This window comes from Nipponia nippon, unplaced genomic scaffold (genome assembly GCF_047370975.1).
Source record: "Nipponia nippon isolate SJK-2023a ecotype South Korea unplaced genomic scaffold, ASM4737097v1 scaffold_36, whole genome shotgun sequence".
Lineage (NCBI taxonomy): Eukaryota > Metazoa > Chordata > Aves > Pelecaniformes > Threskiornithidae > Nipponia > Nipponia nippon.
Window position 1 is genome coordinate 1,034,181 of NW_028262354.1, and position 17,537 is coordinate 1,051,717.

At 65.9% G+C, this 17,537-nt stretch overlaps 2 protein-coding genes across 3 annotated transcripts; one reads left to right on the top strand and one right to left on the bottom strand.

Moving 5' to 3' along the window:
• Positions 1–6,670: 6,670 nt before the first annotated feature.
• On the bottom strand, positions 6,671–13,392 carry LOC104018294 (nuclear receptor subfamily 2 group F member 5-like). Its single transcript, XM_087771981.1, has 3 exons — positions 13,068–13,392; positions 7,711–8,238; positions 6,671–7,112 (listed from the first exon to the last, which is right to left on the bottom strand). The coding sequence occupies exons 1-3, from the start codon at positions 13,384–13,386 to the stop codon at positions 6,838–6,840; spliced, it is 1,122 nt and encodes a 373-aa protein (XP_087628107.1). The 5' UTR covers positions 13,387–13,392; the 3' UTR covers positions 6,671–6,837.
• Positions 13,393–15,543: 2,151 nt separating this feature from the next.
• BOLA1 (bolA family member 1) lies at positions 15,544–17,453 on the top strand. Of its 2 annotated transcripts, none has more exons than XM_087772023.1 (2): positions 15,544–15,697; positions 16,778–17,453. In XM_087772023.1, the coding sequence occupies exon 2, from the start codon at positions 16,791–16,793 to the stop codon at positions 17,202–17,204; it is 414 nt and encodes a 137-aa protein (XP_087628149.1). In that variant the 5' UTR covers positions 15,544–15,697; positions 16,778–16,790; the 3' UTR covers positions 17,205–17,453. The 2 variants fall into 2 exon arrangements, with proteins under 2 accessions (XP_087628149.1, XP_087628148.1); XM_087772022.1 differs by having other exon boundaries at positions 15,633–15,693.
• The last annotated feature ends 84 nt before the right edge of the window (positions 17,454–17,537 follow it).

Consider the following 17,537-nt stretch of genomic DNA (forward strand, 5'->3'; position numbering starts at 1 on the left):
GGCTCGGGCAGACGCCGGGCTGCCTGGCATCGATGCACCGAGGCACGTCGGTGGCGGGGGGGGGGGGGGATTTGAGCCTGAAAGAGGTTAAAGTGGGGCGAAGCGGGGGGAAGAGAAACCTCCCGAACGGGGCGTTTTAATGACATTCCATTAAAGCTCCCTTTGGGGCCTGCGCGGCCGCCATGTGCTCCACATTCTCATGGTAATTATGAGACATCTGTATAGAGGCTCTTTTCTCATCAAAGATGGCTCTCTTCAAAGACACTCCTGGGAAACCCTTCACCTCTGACCCGGGGGGTCACTGCCGAAACAGGGCCTCTATAGTGCGCGCTACTGTAAAGCCCAGTATCCTTTTTCCTCCCCTAACCTGACCAGGTCCCGGCTTTTCAGGCGGGATTCGTTGAGCTGGGAGGGGGGGTCCACCGGTTGCCGAGAAGGGTCCCCCCTCCGTGGTGCCGGGCCTGGGTGCCGCCGCCGCCGCCCGCGCTGACCCCGGCCGCGGGAGGGAGATCAAAGCGGGATGAAAAGGGGTTTAATGAGAGGGGACGGGGCTGCCGCTTTCCCCTCCCCGTGCTGGGGCAGGGGGATCCCCCCGACGGCACCCATCGCCGGGGCAAAGCCCCCCCCCGCTCCCTGCCCGCCGCCTCCCACCCAGGTAGCGCCCAGTCCCAGGGAGTGATTTTTGGTGACCACCACAAAAATCCACCGTCCTCGATGCTGCGGAGGTGACAGCGACGTCCCCCCAGCTACGAAACACGGGCGCTTCGGCCTGGTGAACGTGTTTGACGGCCCCACGCGAGGCAGACCGCCTTCTCCCGTGGGGATGTTTCCAGCATCACCGTCCCATCCACGGCACCCGTGTCCCCGGTGTCCCACCGCCCTGGTGGGGGACGGTGGCCTTGGGACGAAGGGGATGGACGCCTGGCGGCTCCCTCGGTGCTGGCACGGGCGGCCCCATCCCTCCGGCACGCCGGCACGGCACCGGCGAATGCTCCCCACGGCCCTTTCCAATAAGCGGCAAATGATTCTTCGTCCTGTCGCTCCCCGGCGGCAATAAACCTTAATCACAATGAAGTCATTTGATTTCCACGTCCTGTAATCGCCCGGCGATTTGGCATTAATTAACGAGCGTTTACGGGAAGGGCCGGCTGCCGGAGTTAGCGCTGTGCTTTGCCAGAAGATGGATTACCTCCGGAGCGTCCGTGGGGACTCTTTGGTGCCGGTTGTGCCGGGGGACGCCCCGGCCGGGGTCCCGAGGGCCCGGCTCACGAGGGAGGGGACGTGGGTGCTGTGGTACCTCTCGTTTTCACTCCCACTCCACTTTTCCCCCCGCCGTATCGGTCTTCTCCTGGGCAGGGCTGTTGGGGAAACTGAGGCAGGGAGGGGGCCAGGCGGGGAGGGGGATTTCTTCACCGCAGAGGGAAGGGCCGGGGCCGCCCCCGTGGCGGGGGGCCGGGGCCGGGGCGCTTTGGGGCCGGGGGTGCTGGACCATGGTGTTGACTCAACAGGGAATTAAGCTCGTTAGAAACCATCCGGGGGCTGCGGAGGGAGAGACCCCGGGGCAGGAGGGCTGGGGGGGTCGCCGGCACCGGCGCATTATCGCCCTGGGGGTTGTTTGGTGGCCGTGGGCCTGTGTCCGGGTGGATTCTCTACTGTCTCATACAAGGGTTGGGTCCCCTCCGTGGCCTGTCCCAGCCGCCCTCCGCCACCGTCCCCCCTCTGTGCCGACCCCGGCCACGCTTCCCCCCCAGCCCTCGCGCCTCCGCCGCCGGCAGCCGAGCCTCGCCGGCACGCCGCCGGCGCGGGATTGTTCCCTTTGTGCCGGCGTCTCCCTCGCCGGAGGCTTCCCCGAGTCTGCGTCTCCCTCGCTCGCAGCTTGGCGTCGAACCCTTTTTATTCTCTTGGCAATTAGATTTTTTTCCCCAGGTCTTCAGATGTTGCAGAGGGGGGGCCTCCTGCCGCCCGGGAGCACGCCAGATCCTCCTGCACCCGCCAGATCCTCCACCGGCGCCGGAGCCCGCCACGAAATCCCCCTGCGGTTAATTCGCAGCCGTCGCCTTCCCTCCCCGGCACGGCGATTTACCGGGGCTCGGTGCGGTGCGCGCCTCGCGTTCCCCGGTGCGGCGGGAGGGGGTCCCCCTCCGTTGCACCCGAGGGGCTGGTGGTGATGTGGGGCGGCCGTGTCGGAGGGCGGAGATGGGGACAGGGAAAGGGACGGGAATGGGGATGGGGATGGGGACAGGGTTGAGAACAGGGAAGAGGATGAGGATGGGGATGGGGAAAGGGAAAGGGATGGGGATAAGGTTGGAATGGGAATGGGGAAGTGCTGAGGATTAGGATGAGGATAGGGATGGGGAGGAGGGTGAGGATGAGATTGGGGAAGGGATGAAGATGATGGGGATAGGGATGGGGATGGGAAAAGGGACGGGAATGGGGATGGGATTGGGGTGAGGATGGAGTTGGGGACAGGGACAGGGCTGAGGGCAGGGCTGAAGTGGAGATGGGATTGGGATGGGGCTGGGGCTGGGGACAGGGATGAAGGTGGAGATGAGGTGGGGATAAGGATGAGGATGAAGATGGGAGTCGGAATGGGGAAGTGCCGAGGATGGGGACAGGGACGGGGACAGGGACGGGGCTGCAGGGAGCGGCGCGGGGCAGGGGACAAGCAGAGGGACACCGGTGAGGGGTGCGGGGGCCCCGGGCCCGGCGAGCGCTGCTCCCGCCTGCTGCCCGATAAATCCTCCCGTCGTATATAAGCCACCCCAGCGCCGGGTTGCCAGATTTTGTCTGGTGCCTTAATGTCAGGACTGTAAATTAGCTCCCGGCACCGAGGCGACCTTGACGAGTTCTCCGCAGGGTTTAGCACCGGGGGGAGTGGAGCTGCGGCGGGGGAGAGGACACATGTGGGTGCCCCGTCCCCCGCCGTGCCTCAGTTTCCCCCAACGAGCCCTGACCCTGGCAGCTCCCAAGCGTCCGTTGGGACCCCAAGGAGATGGGGAGCGGAGGGGCCCGTCCCCCCCGGGAGCAGCTGCGCCCGGGCCCCACGGCCTGGGAAGGGGTCGCGGCCACGGTCAGAGCCTGCTGGCCGGGGTCTCTGCTCCCACCCGCCTCCGGCTTGCGAGGGGCTAAGGAGCCTTCGCACGGCACCCCCCGGCCACAGGCTTACCTCCCGGTTAGCGAGCCCCTCCCCGGCACCACACACGCTCACACACGCATGTGCATGTCCGTACACACATGTGCTTGCATGCACACGCATGTACACATGCGTATATGCATGCACAGATGCATACATGCATGCACACCTATGCACATTCATGAACGTACGTACGTGCACAGACAGGCGTATACACGCATGCACAGGCATTCACGCACACACATGCCCATGCAGGCGTGCGCATGCATGAACACGCATGCACATCCATGCACGCACATGCACGCGCATGCACGCACACGCTGCTCTGGCCTTGCTTGTGGTGCAAATCCCGCTGTGCGCAGGGCGAGCGCCCCAGCGGGTGCTGGGTGGCCGCGGTGGGGCCGCATCCTGCGCATCCCCTCCCCTTCCCCATCCTCGCTTCGGGCTCTCCTGGCCCTTCCCCGGGAGGAACCAGCCCGGGGGCTCCCCCACCTCGTCCCGGGGCCGGGATGGTCGGCCATCGCTCGCCCAACCGCTGGGCGCTGAGCTCATGGCAGCCAAACAGCTACTTAATCGATCGATCGAGACATTTATCCGCCTCCCCCCAGCCCATCGCCGCTGGATCGCCTCCAGGTCACTAAAATTAGAAGCCGTTGGAGCGGCTCTGGCCGCGCTGGGAAGGGGGAGCGTGGCGGGAAGGGGGGGTGTTTGTGCGAGGGGCGCTGGGATCGGAGGGTGCACCCCGACGCTGGTGCGTGCGCAGGGATGCGGGAGGGACGGGGACAGCAGCGGCTGCACCAGGGCTGGATGGAGCAGGGACGGGGCTGGATGGAGCGGGAGTGGGGCTGGATGGGGCAGGGATGGGGCGGATGGGGCAGGGATGAGACAGGATGGAGCAGGGATGGGTTGGATGGGGCAGGGATGGGTTGGATGGAGCAGGGATGGGGATGGATGGAGCGGGAGTGGGGCTGGATGGAGCGGGAATGGGGCTGGATGGAGCAGGGATGGGTTGGATGGAGCAGGGATGGAGATGGATGGAGCAGGGATGGGTTGGCTGGGGCAGGGATGGGGCGGATGGGGCAGGGATGGGTTGGATGGGGCAGGGATGGGGCTGGAGGCAGCAGAAGCAGTGGTGGCACCGCGGGGACGCCCTGGGAGGGGGTTCATGCCGCTTTTCCCCTCGTTTATTTGTGCCTTGACATCAAACGAGGGCTTTTTAAGCGCCTGCAATGGCGCGTTCCGACTTTCCAGCCCTGGGTGACCCCCGGGGGCCGCGGCCCGGGGCTGGAGGGACCCGGAGGTTCCTGGGCTGCCACAGAGGGGTCGGACTCCCCGCTTTTAGCTACAACTCGGTAGGGAAAAGGGGATTAAAACGGGAACACGAGGCAGCAATTTTATATTTTCCCTGGACATATTCTCCACTATTAAGAAAAAAAAGAATTAATAAAAAAAAAAAAATAAGGCAGGCTGCAGCTTGACGGCTGCGCCAGCCCCCGCGCTGCTCCGACAGTACTCGCAGGTTTAAAAATGGCTTTTTTATTATTTTTTTGTTATTATTTTTTATTCTCCCCCCCCCCCCCCCAGCTTGGCTCCCCGACTCTGATTGACTGTGACTGACAGCTCTGCCCATCATTTTCCACGGGAATCACTGCTGGATTTGCAGCGCCCGCTCGCTTTATCGATATAATTGGGATTTTTATAAGGATTCTGCCTCCGTCCAGGGGGGCTGAGCCCCCGCGGGCGTCCCAGCGCTCCCCCCCTGCGACAATAACTTTTCCCCGTGGCCTTTTCCAGCTCGGCCTTGAATTAAGGCCCCGTGTCCCACACCGTGTTTATTTAAAATATTCCCGGCGGAGGTTATTTATGGGGGTGAAATGGAGCCGGGCCGGCGCCGCTGCGTTGGAAAGGCCAGCGCTGCGATGGGCTGCGGAAAAGCTGCACTAAACCGGTCCCAGCAGCGCCGCCCCCCCCCCCCCCGGGAGCTGCTGGGGGATGGACTGGGCTGGACTGGGGGGCTTACTGCAATGAAACTGGGACCATACTGGGATCGGACAGTGGGGCTTACTGGGATAACACTGGGACCATATTGGAATCAGACTCAGGGGGCATACTGGGATGACACTGGGACCATACTGGGATAAGACTGGGGGGCATACTGGGATCAGACTGGGACTATACTGGGGGCATACTGGGATGAGACTGAGACCATACTGGGATGAGACGGGGGGGGGGGGGAGGGTGTGCTGCTGGGAGGCACAATGGGATGACAGTGGGACCATACTGGGGGGCTTACTGAGATGAAATTTGGACCATATTGGAATCAGACTGGGGGGGGGCTTACTGGAATGAGACTGAGACCATACTGGGATAAGACTGGGAGACATACTGGGATGCCACTGGGACCATATGGGGATGAGACTGGGGGACATACTGGGATGAGACTGGTACCATTACTGGAATCAGACTGGGGGCATATACTGGCATGAGACTGGGATCAGACCAGGATCAGACTGGGGAGCATACTGGGATGACACTGGGACCATACTGGGATCAGACCGGGAGGGGCGTACAGGGATGAGACTGGGGCTGCACACTGGGATAAACTGGGGGCCATACTGGGATACACTGGGGCTGCACTGGGACCTCACTGGAGGCTCATACTGGTGGGACCACACTGGGAGCATCCCATGGACCACACTGCGGGGTGGATGGGGCTTAACTGGGACGAGCCTGGGACCACCAGTGCCCACACTGGGAGGGGACGGAGCCGCCGTCACTTTGCTGTCCAACCCCGGTTCCGGCCGAGGCGATTCAAGAAGGCGCTGAATCGGTCGAACCCCTCAAACGCTATTTTTTAACGAGATAAATTAATTATAGCCCCCCCCAACCGGCTTCTCTCCCTTAAATGGGGGGGAATCCCCCCACAGCATCCCTGGCCCCGGGGCCCCGTCCCTGGGGGGCCCCATCCTTGGGGGTCCCCTCCTTGGGGTCCCGTCGTTGGGGTCCCCTTGTTGGGCGTTCCATCGTTGGGGTCCATTCTTGGGATCCCCATCCTTGGGGTCCCCTCCTTGGGGGTCTCCAGCCATGGGGCCCCCCATTTTTGGGGTCTCCAGCCTTGGAGTCCCCATCCTTGGGGTCCCATTGTTGGGGGGGCCCATTATTGGGGTCTCCATCTTTGGGATCCCATTGCTGGGATCCCTCATGCCTGGGGGTCCCCCTCCTTGAGGTCCCATCCGTGGGTTCCCCAGCCTTGGGGTCCCCTCCTTGGGGTCCCATCCTTGGGGTCTCCAACCATGGGGTTCCATCTTTGGGGTCCCCTCTTTGGGGTCCCATCGTTGGAGTCTCCAACTTTAGGGTCCCATCTTTGGGATCCCTCATTCCTGGGGTCCCCATCCTTGGGGTCCCATCCTTGGGGGGGGGGGCGTCTCCAACCATGGGGTTCCATCTTTGGGGTCCCATCGTTGGGGTCCCAACCTTGGGGTCTCTCTCCTTGGGTGTCCCCAACCTTGGGGTCCCATCCTTGGGGGGGGGGGGGGTCCCATCCTTGGGGTCCCATCGTTGAGGTCCCATCCTTGGGGTCCCAACCTTGGAGTTTCCAGCCTCGATGTCCTCATCTTTGGGATCCCATCCTTGGGGTCCCCAGCCTTGGTGTTGCCTTGTCTTTGGGGTCCCCTCCTCGGGGTCCCCGTCCCGGGGTGGGGCTGTCACTGCATGGGGCCGTAGGGCCAGTTGAGGGTGGCGCCGGCCAGCAGCATGTCGCGGATGAGGGTCTCGATGGGGGTCTTGCCGACCAGGCGGCTGAAGAAGAGCTGCTGGATGCCGGGGGCGGAGACGCTGCGGAGGGCGGGCAGGCGCAGGAGCAGGCGCCCGAAGCGGCTGGGCTGGCTGGGGTGCTGCCGCCGCACGTGCTCCTCCAGCGCGCACTGCGACTTCTCCTGCAGGCCGGCCACCTGCCCCGGGTCCGACAGCCCCACCGCGTCTGCCGGCGGCAGGGGAAACTGAGGCACGGCCGGGACTCCGCCCCTTTGGCCCCACCCATTCGCTCCCTGCCCCATTAAGCCCGGTCATCCCCAGTCCGTTCCCTGCGCGCCCGTTGATGCCCAACCCCTTGGGACCTCACTGCCCAAGCCCCGCCCCGTGAAGCCCCACCCCATTAAGCCACGCCCCATTAAGCCACGCCCACTCACCCCCAGCCCATTCATTCCCTGCACACCCAGACACCCAGCCCCTTGGAACCCCACCCCATTGGACCTGCACCCCATTAAGCCCCACCCTACTTAGCCCCACCCCACTTAGCCCCGCCCAGCCATCCCCAGCCCATTCATTCCCTGCACACCCATTGATGCCCAACCTCTTGGGACCCCACCCCACGAAGCCCCACCCCCTTGGCACCCCACCTCATTTAGCCACACCCCGTTTGGCCCCACCCAGCCATCCCCAGCCCATTCATTCCCTGCACACCCTTCAACACCCCCACCCCCCTTGGCACCCCACCACTCCCTTGGGACCCCACCCCATCAAGCCCCACCCACAACCCCACCCCCTTAAGCCCCTCCCCCTCGGCCCCGCCCCCTCACCAGGGGAGAAGAGCGCCACGGCCTTGAGGCAGGCGTACTCGGCGGCGTCGACGTGCAGCGCCTTCAGCTTCTCCACCTGCTCCTGGAAGAGGCGGATGTGGTCCATGAAGGCGACCACGCGGTCGGCGGCCATGGGAGCGGCGTGGAGGCCGGCGGCGGCCAGCAAGGGCGCGGCGTGCAACGGCAACGCCGACTGCGCCGCGTTCAGCACGAAAAGCTCGCTCCACCCTAAGCGGAGCAAAGCCACTTGATCCGAAAGCTGCAAGTCCGGGAAGAAGGGGATGCCCTTGGCCCATTCGATGGCGCTGAAGAGGAGGCGAGCGGCCAGCTCGCAGATGCTCTCGATGCCCACCACGCCGCTGGGTTGCAGGCACTGGGCGCCGTAGCGAGCCGGCGGGTACGGCTCGGCGCGGAGCAGCAATGAGATGAAGCCGCTTAAGTAGCCGTGGCCGCCGTAGGGGTCCCCGGGGAGCACGGGGTATTGGCCGGGGCTGCTCGGGGCGTGCGCCATGCGGCCTCGCTGCACGGCTGCGGAGGGGAGCAGGAGGTCAGCACCCCGAGCCGCCCCGTCGCCGGCCCCCCAGTCCCCAGGGGTTAAATCCCGGGGTGCACGGTGGGTGCTAGCAGGTCCCCAGGGGTTGCAAAAGCCCCACAGGTGCCCCCAGCCATGTTGGCAGGGGGACGTGCCACCCGCGATGGGGACAAGGCCCCTCCTGGGGACCCCCAGCGTGAGGCACCGGGCTCGGCCGTCCACCAGCTCCCACCCCGCTCCTCAGCCAGGATGGCCATAAAAGATGGCCCGCCGGGGTTGGGGGGGGGCACGCAAGCATTTGGGGTCACCCCCTTCTTGCAAGGGGATGGTGCCAACGAGGGGCCCCAAGGCGATGCTGTGGGTCCCCCCCAAAGTGCCAGCATGGCGGACACAGGAGCAACCCTCCGGGTCCCACCCCTGCAGGTTTTTTGCACTTTGATCTTAAAAAAACCCTAAATCAGCCGTTTTTTTTCTCTCGTGGCGCTGCTGTGCGGCGGGTGGGGGGCTGCTCTCCTCCCCGGTGCCCCCCGCTCGCCCCCCGGCATCGCCGCCCCCCGCGGCGGGGCAGGCTCTGAGCCAGGCTTAGCCTAATGCGGCGTGACAGTCCCAGGTGTCAGCCAGCGGTCGGGACCGGGGGCCGTGGGAACGGGGGTCCCCCAGGATTGGGGTGCCGGGGGCCCCCTCCCGCTCTCGCCCCAGCCCTTGGGTGCAGCGTGCGGCCCTGGCTCTGCCCCAACGCTCCCTCGGCTCAGCATCCCCCGGCGCCGTTCGCTGGGTGCGGCCCCCTCCTCGCTGCCCATGCACCCCCCCCCCGCACCACAACCCCCCAAACCCTCTTTGCATCACCCCAAGCCCTTTTTGCATCACCCCAACCCCCCATTGCTCCTCCCTGAGCCCCAAAGCCCTTTGCATCACCACGAACCCCCTTTGCATCACCACGAACCCCAAACCTGCTTTGCATCACCCCGAACCCCCTTTGCATCACCGTGAACCCCCCCTTTGCATCACCCCAAACCCCTTTGCATCGCCCCAAACCCCTTTGCATCACCCCAAACCCCTTTGCATCGCCCCAAACCCCTCTTTGCATCACCCCGAGCCCCCTTTGCATCACCCCAAACCGCCCTTTGCATCATCCAACCCATTTGCATCACCCCAAACCCCCAACCCTTTTTTTCCCCCTTTTTGGGTAGAACAATCGCTTCGAGCCACCGGGCGCGTCCTGGAAGGAAACCAGCTTTTTTAGCCCAAAAAAGACGGGGAGCAGCCGCGGAGGGCGTCCTCCCCCGCTCCCTCCGCCCCGAGCAGGCCGCTAACCCCAAAAACCCGCTCCCTCGGCCCGGCCGCAGGCTCAGGCCTCCCCTTCCCCGTGCCTCATCCCGGATGATTTTCGGGAAGCCAAAATTTAATCTACCTTTCCCAGCGAAATCCCGCGCCCGGGGCTTGCACCCCCGGCCTCCTTAGGGAATAAACTCAGCCCAAAGCAGCGCTCGGCTCCCAAAGTGCCGGTTTCGGTGCTAGTTTTGGTGCCGGATTCGGTGGCGGATTTGGTGCCCCTTCCCAGCCGGGAATGCCGGGATAAGGAGCACGAGCCAGCGGGTTCAGGACACCCCAACTCCAGCCGGAGCATCCCTGCTCCGGTGCGGCCGGCGATGCCATGACCAGATGGGGAAACTGAGGCACAGAGCAGCCGAGCCCAAGAAATTAAATCCCCGGGAAGGTTTAACCTCCCAGGTGCTTTTCCACAGGCATCTTTATGGCATCCGCGGCGTTTCCCCGCGCCTGGAGGTGCCGCGTCCCGCGGCGGCTTCACGCTCAGGGCAGCCGGGACCCCCAAAAATCAGAGCCAAGAGGGGGTGCGGGGGGGAAGGGGGGGCTCTGCCTGGGGAATAACGCCGTGCCGGGGATCCGCCGCGGCCGTGCCCGTCGCGCCCGATGCCGGTGTTAACCAGCAACTCTGAACTAAAACAAAGATAAAAAAGAAAAAAACAAAAAAACCACCCACGGAACCAAACCCAGAAAGCCCAAATCTGACCCCAAACCCGAGCGTGGGTCCTCGGGGGCAGGGAATTCCCCTGGAGTTCGGGGGTTTCCCCAGGGATTTCATGCCCGGCTCCGGCCGCAGGACGCGGGTGGAGGTTTGCTACGAGCGAGTCTTGCTGCACCCAGGGCCGCTGCAAAAAATCGCCCCCCCCGCCATGCAGCCGGCCTTTGGGGAGCAAGGGGAAGCCGGGGGGCCGGGCGCCAGCGGGTTTTGTCCCTGACCCTGCTCCCACCGAACCCACATTTATCTGTGCAAGCCGGCGTGCCGCGGCGTGGCCGTGCCGGGACGCCGCGGTGGCCCCTTCCCACCGCCCATGGCAATTGCCCGCCTTGCCTGAATTGTGATTTTTTTTTTTTTTAATGCGAGAAAAGGCAACTTTTGAATTTGGGGGCTTTTTTTTTTTTTTTAATGCTAAAAAAGGCGACTTTCCGGGTGGGAGCATGGCTGCCGTCGCTGGTGCCGAAGGACCAGCCCTTCGGCACCGACTCGAGGCGTTGCGGAATAAATCCTCCGTTCGGCGGGTAAGGCAGCGCAAGGGGGGTCTGAGCAGCTGAGCCCAGCCTGGGCCCTCGCTATAATTATTTATAAATACTAAATTTATAAATAAGGACCTTGAATATAAATAAGGAGCCCCCAGGTCCTTGTTCAAGCAGGGAGGATGCTGCACGGCAGAGATTCGGCGCCGAGGTTTCGGCACGGCAGCGAAGCCGATGCCCCAACGCATCATTTTGGGCTTAAAACCCCCAAAAAAATCAGGTTCAAAGCTGCTGCTTTTAGAGGGAAAAAAAAAAAATACAATTAACCCAAAACGTGATGATGGGGTGGCTGGAGGCAGAGGGCCGGCACACGGCGTATCGCTGGGAGCCTGAAATGCGATTTTAATCCCAGTCACGCTACGTATTCAGACTAATTAACTTCAGATTTACCAGACTCTCCTCCCAAAAAGCCGAATTCTTAATCTTTTAAAGAATATCTGTATTGTCGCCCTCTAATCCCCGGGTTTTAACAGCCGCGTCCCCGGGCTCCGTCTAACGGAGAGGAAAAGTGAATTGTCCCCGTCGCGGCGTAGACCCGGACCCGCGGACCGAGCCTAAGCTGAGCCCGGGAGAAATGTGAAGTTGAAAAGAGGAGTTTATATGACGATGTCATTAAGGGGAAGAAGGAACGGGTTCCCTCGGCGGAGCCTTTCCCATGGGAAAAGCCAAAAAAAAAGAGGCCGTGAGGGTTTATCCCGGGAAGGGAAAGCCGGGGCGAGGCGGGAGCCCCGGGATCGCTGCCGCTGAGCTTGGGGTGCGATGGGGAGCCTGGGGGCGGCCGGGGCGAGGGCGACGCGGCCGCCGCCGAGCTTGGGGTGCGATGGGGAGCCTGGGGGCGGCCGGGGCGAGGGGGACGCGGCCGCCGCCGAGGGAAGCTTCTCCCTGCTTCGGGGACGCTCTCCCCGAACCGATGGGGCCGAGGGCCGGAGGGAGGAGGAAAAACGAAAGAGAAGAGGGAGAGGAGTTTTCTTTCTCTTTCCCCCTTCTCTTTCTCTTTCCCTCCCCGCCAGCCCTTTCTCACCCGCTTTCACTTTCTTTCTTTTACTTTCTCTTTCCTCCGGCGCTCCTTTCTCTTTCTCTCCCTTCCCTTTTTCTTTCTCTTTTCCTCCTTGGTTTCTCTTTTTTGCTCTCTCCCGTTCTCACCTTTCTCTTTCTCTTTTGTCTTTACCCTTCGGGCTCGCTCCCTCCCGTCCTCCTTTCCCCTCTCCTTCCCCCTTTCTCTTTTTTTTTCCTCCACTTTTTCCTCCTCTTTTTTCCTCCCTTTCCCCTTTTTCTTTCATTTTGCTCTTTTCCACTTTTCCCCCTCCCTTTTCTTTCTGCCTTCGCTCTCGCTCTGCCTCGCTCCCGCCGGGCTCTTTGCAGCACCCGCTCCCCTTTTCCGCCCGCTCCCCTTTTTCTACGTCCCCTCTCCTCTTGCTCTCTCTTCTTCTTTTCCACCCTCTCTCCTTTCCCATCCCCTCTCCCGCTTTTCCATCTTCGCTCCCTCTTCTCCATCCTCTCTCCCTTTTTTGCATCCCCTCGCCCTCTTCTCCACCCTCCGTCCTTCTGCACCCTCTCTCCTTTCCCATCCCCTCTCCCTCTTTTCCAGCCTTTTCCTCTTTTCCATTTCCATCCCCTCTCCTTGTCCACCCTCCCTCCTTCTTTTCCACCCTCTCTCCTTTCCCATCCCCTCTCCCTCTCTTCCTCCTCTCCCTCTTTTCCACCCTCCTTTCCCATCCCCTCTCTTTTTCACCCTCCATCCTTCTTTTGCACCCTCTCTCCTTTTCCATCCCCTCTCCTTTCCCATTCCCTTCCCATCCCTTCCCTCTCCCCAACCCTTTCCCTTTCCTCTTCCCCTCCCTGCTTACCTTCTCCCTTCCCTCCCTGCCCCCTCCCCTGCCTTCTCCCCTTCCCTGCCCTCTCCCTTCCCTCCTGCCCTCTCCCTTCCCTCCTGCCCTCTCCCCTCCCTGCCTGCCCTCTCCCCTGCCCTCTCCCCTCCCTGCCTGCCCTCTCCCTTCCCTCCTGCCCTCTCCCTTCCCTGCCTGCCCTCTCCCTTCCCTCCTGCCCGCTCCCTCCCTGCCTGCCCTCTCCCTTCCCTCCTGCCCTCTCCCCTCCCTGCCTGCCCTCTCCCTTCCCTCCTGCCCTCTCCCTTCCCTGCCTGCCCTCTCCCTTCCCTCCTGCCCTCTCCCCCCCTGCCTGCTCTCTCCCATCCCTGCCTGCCCTCTCCCTCCCTGCCTGCCCTCTCCCCTCCCTGCCTGCCCTCGCCCACCTTCCCGCCGCATCCCGACGCGGAGGCACTTGCGGAGCCGGCAGTACTGGCACTGGTTGCGGTGGTGCTGGTCCACCGGGCAGTCCCGGCCGCCCCGGCAGCTGTAGGAGAGGTTGCGGCGCACCGAGCGTTTGAAGAAGCTTTTGCAGCCTTCGCAGGTGAATTGCCCGTAGTGCTTCCCGCTCGCCTTGTCCCCGCACACCAGGCAATCCCCCGCCGCCTTCCCCGCCGCCTCCGGGCCACCGGCAGGAGGAGGAGGAGGAGGAGGAGGAGGAGGAGGAAGAGGAGGCTCCGGCCACGGCCCCGCCGTCAGGGCCATGCTGGAGGGGAGGGGGGGCCGGGAGGGAGCCCCCCCGGGGGAAGGGGGTGTCCTGGGGGAAGGGATGGAGATGGAGGGGAAGGGGAGGCGGGGGGAGCCCGGGGCGGAGAGGGGAGAGCCCGGGGTGGAGGGGTGGGAAAGGAGCCCCGGGAATGGAGGGAGGGGTCTGGGATGGAGAGGGGGGTCCGGGATGGAAGGATGGGAAAGGAGCCCCGGGATCGAGAGAGGAGTCCGGGAATGGAGGGGGGAGACCCGGGACGGACAGGGGAGAGCCCGGGGTGAAGGGGTGGGAAAGGAGCCCCGGGATGGAGAGGGGAGAGCGGGGATGGAGAAGGGGGTCCGGGATGGAGGGGTGGGAAAGGAGCTTCGGGATGTGGAGAGGAGTCGGGGATGGAGAAGGGGAACCCCGGGATGGAGAGGGGACCCCGGGATGGAGGGGTGGGAAAGGAGCCCCGGGATGGCGAGGGGAGCCGGGATGGAGAAGGGAGCCCCGGAGCAGGGAGCGCCCGGGATGGGGGAAAGGAGCCCCGGGATCGGGCGAGGACCCCGGGCTGGAGGAAGCCGCCCCGGGAGGGGGGACCCGGGGCTGGGAAGGTCCCCGGGGCGGCGGAGCGGCGGCTCCGGGCGAGGGACGGGGAAGGCGGCGGCGGCGGCGGAGCGGGCGGGAGGGGAGGGCAGGGACGCAGGGCTGGGGAAGGACTGGCGGCGGCGGAGGAAGAGGAGGAGGAGGAGGAGAAAGAGAAAAGTTAATTCCCCTCCCCGCGGGGGCTGCCCGGCGCCGCGGGAGGCGAGGGGGGGCCGGGCTGGCGGCGGGGGGGGCCCGGTTCCCGGGGGGGTGGCTCCCCGGGGCGGGGGGGGGGGGGGGTGTCCCGGCGGCCCGGGCAGCCCCGGGGCGGCTGGCGCGGTCCCTGTGCCAGCCCCTGGCCGCCCCACGCGGGTCACGGCGCCGCGGGGAACCGGCCCGAGCCACCGGCGGGGCGGGGACGGGGAGAGCCCGGCCCCCCCGGGGGAGGAACCGCGGGTGGGGGGGTGCGCACGGAGCCCCGTGCAAGGCGGGGGGGGGGTGTGCGTGGGGCCGCGGGCGGCCCGCGCGTGGTGCCCGCCCACGGATCGCCGTGCAACGCGGGGGGGTGGGGGGTGCAGGGACCCGGGTGTGCAACGTGTGTGCAATGTGCGCGCGTGCGGGGATCCACGCGTGCAATGTCCGTGCGCGCACGCGGGGCTGCGTGTGCGAGGCGGGTGCGTGGGCAGGGCCCCGGTGCCGGGGGGGGCGCACAGGCCCTGCGCTGGGGCTGGGGGGGGCCGCGGCCCCGGCCCCGTTCCCGTTCCCGTTCCCGTTCCCGTTCCCGGCCCCACGCCTGCGGTCCCCACCCGCGTCCGCACCGGGTCACGTGGCGCCGCCGCCAGCACGCCCCGCCCCGCCCCGCCATATAAGGGCATGTGGGGCGGGGCGAACTGCCGTCATCGGCCTCCCCGCCTCGGCGAGCCGAGGGAGGGGCGGAGGGCCGCAGCCAATCAGAGAGGCGCGGGGCGGGGTGAAGAGGGGGGCGTGGCCCGGACTGAGGGGAGGGACATGTCCCGAGGGGGCGTGGTCTTCGTGAAAGGGGGCGGGGCCTGGAGGGGGCGTTGGGTGCGGGGACGGGGTCAGGGATGGGGACGGGGGATCCAGGGCCGTGTCCCCAGGGAGAGGGGACAGGGATGGGGACGGGGACGGGAACAGGGACAGCGATAGGGACAGGGGGCCCAGGGCCGTGTCCCCAGGGAGAGGGGACAGGGATGGGGACAGGGACGGGGGACCCAGGGCCGGGTCCCCAGGGAGAGGCAGCTGGACAGTCCCCCGGAGGGAGAAGGGACAGGGATGGGGACAAGGGCGCAGAAGGGGACAGGGAGGGTCCCCACGGTGGGAGCGGGCTGGGGAAGGGGACAGGGACGGGGCCGGCCGCAGGGGCCGCGTCCCCAGGGACGGGGACAGCCCACGGGCGGGGAGGAGGCACGGGTGGGGCTGTCACCCCCCGGCAGCGGGACACGGCCCGTGGGGACACGGCCCGGCCCGAGCCACCAGCACGCGGGGGTGCCCACGGGGGTGCCCCACGCACCGGAGGGCCCCGGGTCACCCCGCACCTCGCTCCCTGCAGCCCGGAGCCTGCACCCTGCTGCCCGCACGCGCCCCAGAGCGGCGGGAGGCGGGAACGGGGCCGCCGGGGGTTCTGGGAGTTGTGGTTCTGCCGGCGTCACGTGACGGGGCGGAGGTGGGCGGGGGGACTCCATCTCCCAGCGTGCTCAGCGGCGGAGCGGAGCGGAGCGGCGGTCGGTGAGGGCGGGGGGCTTGGGGTGCACCCGCATTGCACGGGGGGGGTTGGGGTGCACCCCCATTCCACGGGAGGGGCTGGGGTGCCCCCCCATTGCACACAGGGGGGGTTGGGGTGCACTCCCATTGCTCGGGGGGGGGGTTGAGGTGCACCCCCATTGCACAGGGGGGTTTGGGGTGCACCCGCATTGCACGGGGGGGGTTGGGGTGCACCCCCATTGCACAGGGGGGGTTTGGGGTGCACCCGCATTGCACGGGGGGGGTTGGGGTGCACCCCCATTGCACAGGGGGGTTTGGGGTGCACCCGCATTGCACGGGGGGTTGGGGTGCACCCCCATTGCACGGGGGGGGGGGTTGAGGTGCACCCCCATTGCACAGGGGGGTTGGGGTGCACCCGCATTGCACGGGGGGGGTTGGGGTGCCCCCCCATTGCACACAGAGGGGTTTGGGGTGCACCCCCATTGCACGGGGGGTTTGGGGGTGCACGGGGGTGGGGGGGGTCAGGCCTTTCTCTCCCTGCTCCCCCTCTCCAGTGGGGGGGCTGAGGCTGGACGGGGGGTTGTCCCACCCCCCAAAGCCAGAGCTCCCCACACCCCCCTTCCTGCCGTCCCCCAAACCCCCCAATCACCCCGTGCAGCCCCTCATCCCCCCCATCCCGCTACCAGTCCCCCCAGATTCAGGGTCTGATCCTGCAGAGCCCCCCAAAATGACAACACCTTGACCCCCCCATCCCCCCTCCTGCCACCCCCATTTACGGGGTCTGGTCCTGCAGGGCCCCCCCAAACTCACCCCCCCCAGCCTCCCACGCCTCCCCCCATAAATGAGGTCTGGTCCTGCAGAGCCCCCCAAACCATCACCCATGGAACCCCCCTATCCCCCCTCACCCCCATTTCCAGGGTTTGCTCCTGCAGGGCCCCCCCAAACTCCCCCCCCCCCATGCAACCCCATGCCCCCCCTTGCCACCCCCATTAATGGGGTCTGGTCCTGCAGAGCCCCCCAAAACCATCACCCTGAACCCCCCATTCCCCATTTCCAGGCTCTGGTCCTGCAGGGCCCCCCCCAAACCCCCTCTCTCCCTTGCAGCCCCTCTCTCCGGATGCGGGGTCCCCTCCTGGCGGCCGCCGGCGGGGGCCTGCGGGCCATGGGGGACGGTGGCCCGCTGGCCCGCGCCATCCGCGCCAAGCTGGACGCGGCCCTGCAGCCCACCCACCTCCAGGTCCTGGACGAAAGCTGGCGCCACGGCGGCCCCCCCGGTGCCGAAACCCATTTCTCGGTGGTGGTGGTCAGCGGCCGCTTCGCCGGGTTGCCCCCGCTGCAGCGGCATCGCCTGGTCCACGCCGCCCTTCGCGCCGAGCTGGCCGGACCCCTGCACGCCCTCGCCATCGTCGCCAGGACCCCCCAGCAGTGGGAGAGCGACCCCCACGTCCCCCCCCGGCCCCCGTGTTTGGGGGGCTCCAAGCAGGAGCGGCGCGGGGCCGCGGCCGGCGGGGATGCACCCGGGAATCAGTGATGGCTGACACCGCGGCGGGGACGGAGCCTGAATTTGGGGGGCCAAAAATATTGGGGTGACCCCCCACCCCGCATCGCCCCCAGCCACCCTCTGGGTCCCACCCTGACCCCTGGGTCCCACCCTGGCCCCGTCCCCGCTCCCCCTTGGGGGGGATTTTGGGGTGTCCCCCCCATTTTTAGATAGTTTCACCGTCTCGGGGCGCGTCCCCTCCCCGCACCCCAACACAATAAAGGCGGGAGCAGCTCGGAAGCGGCGGGGGGCTCGTGGCTGCGCGCCGGCGGGTCCGCGGGGGGAGGCTGCCTGGGTGGGGGGCGTTTTAATTCATTTACAAAC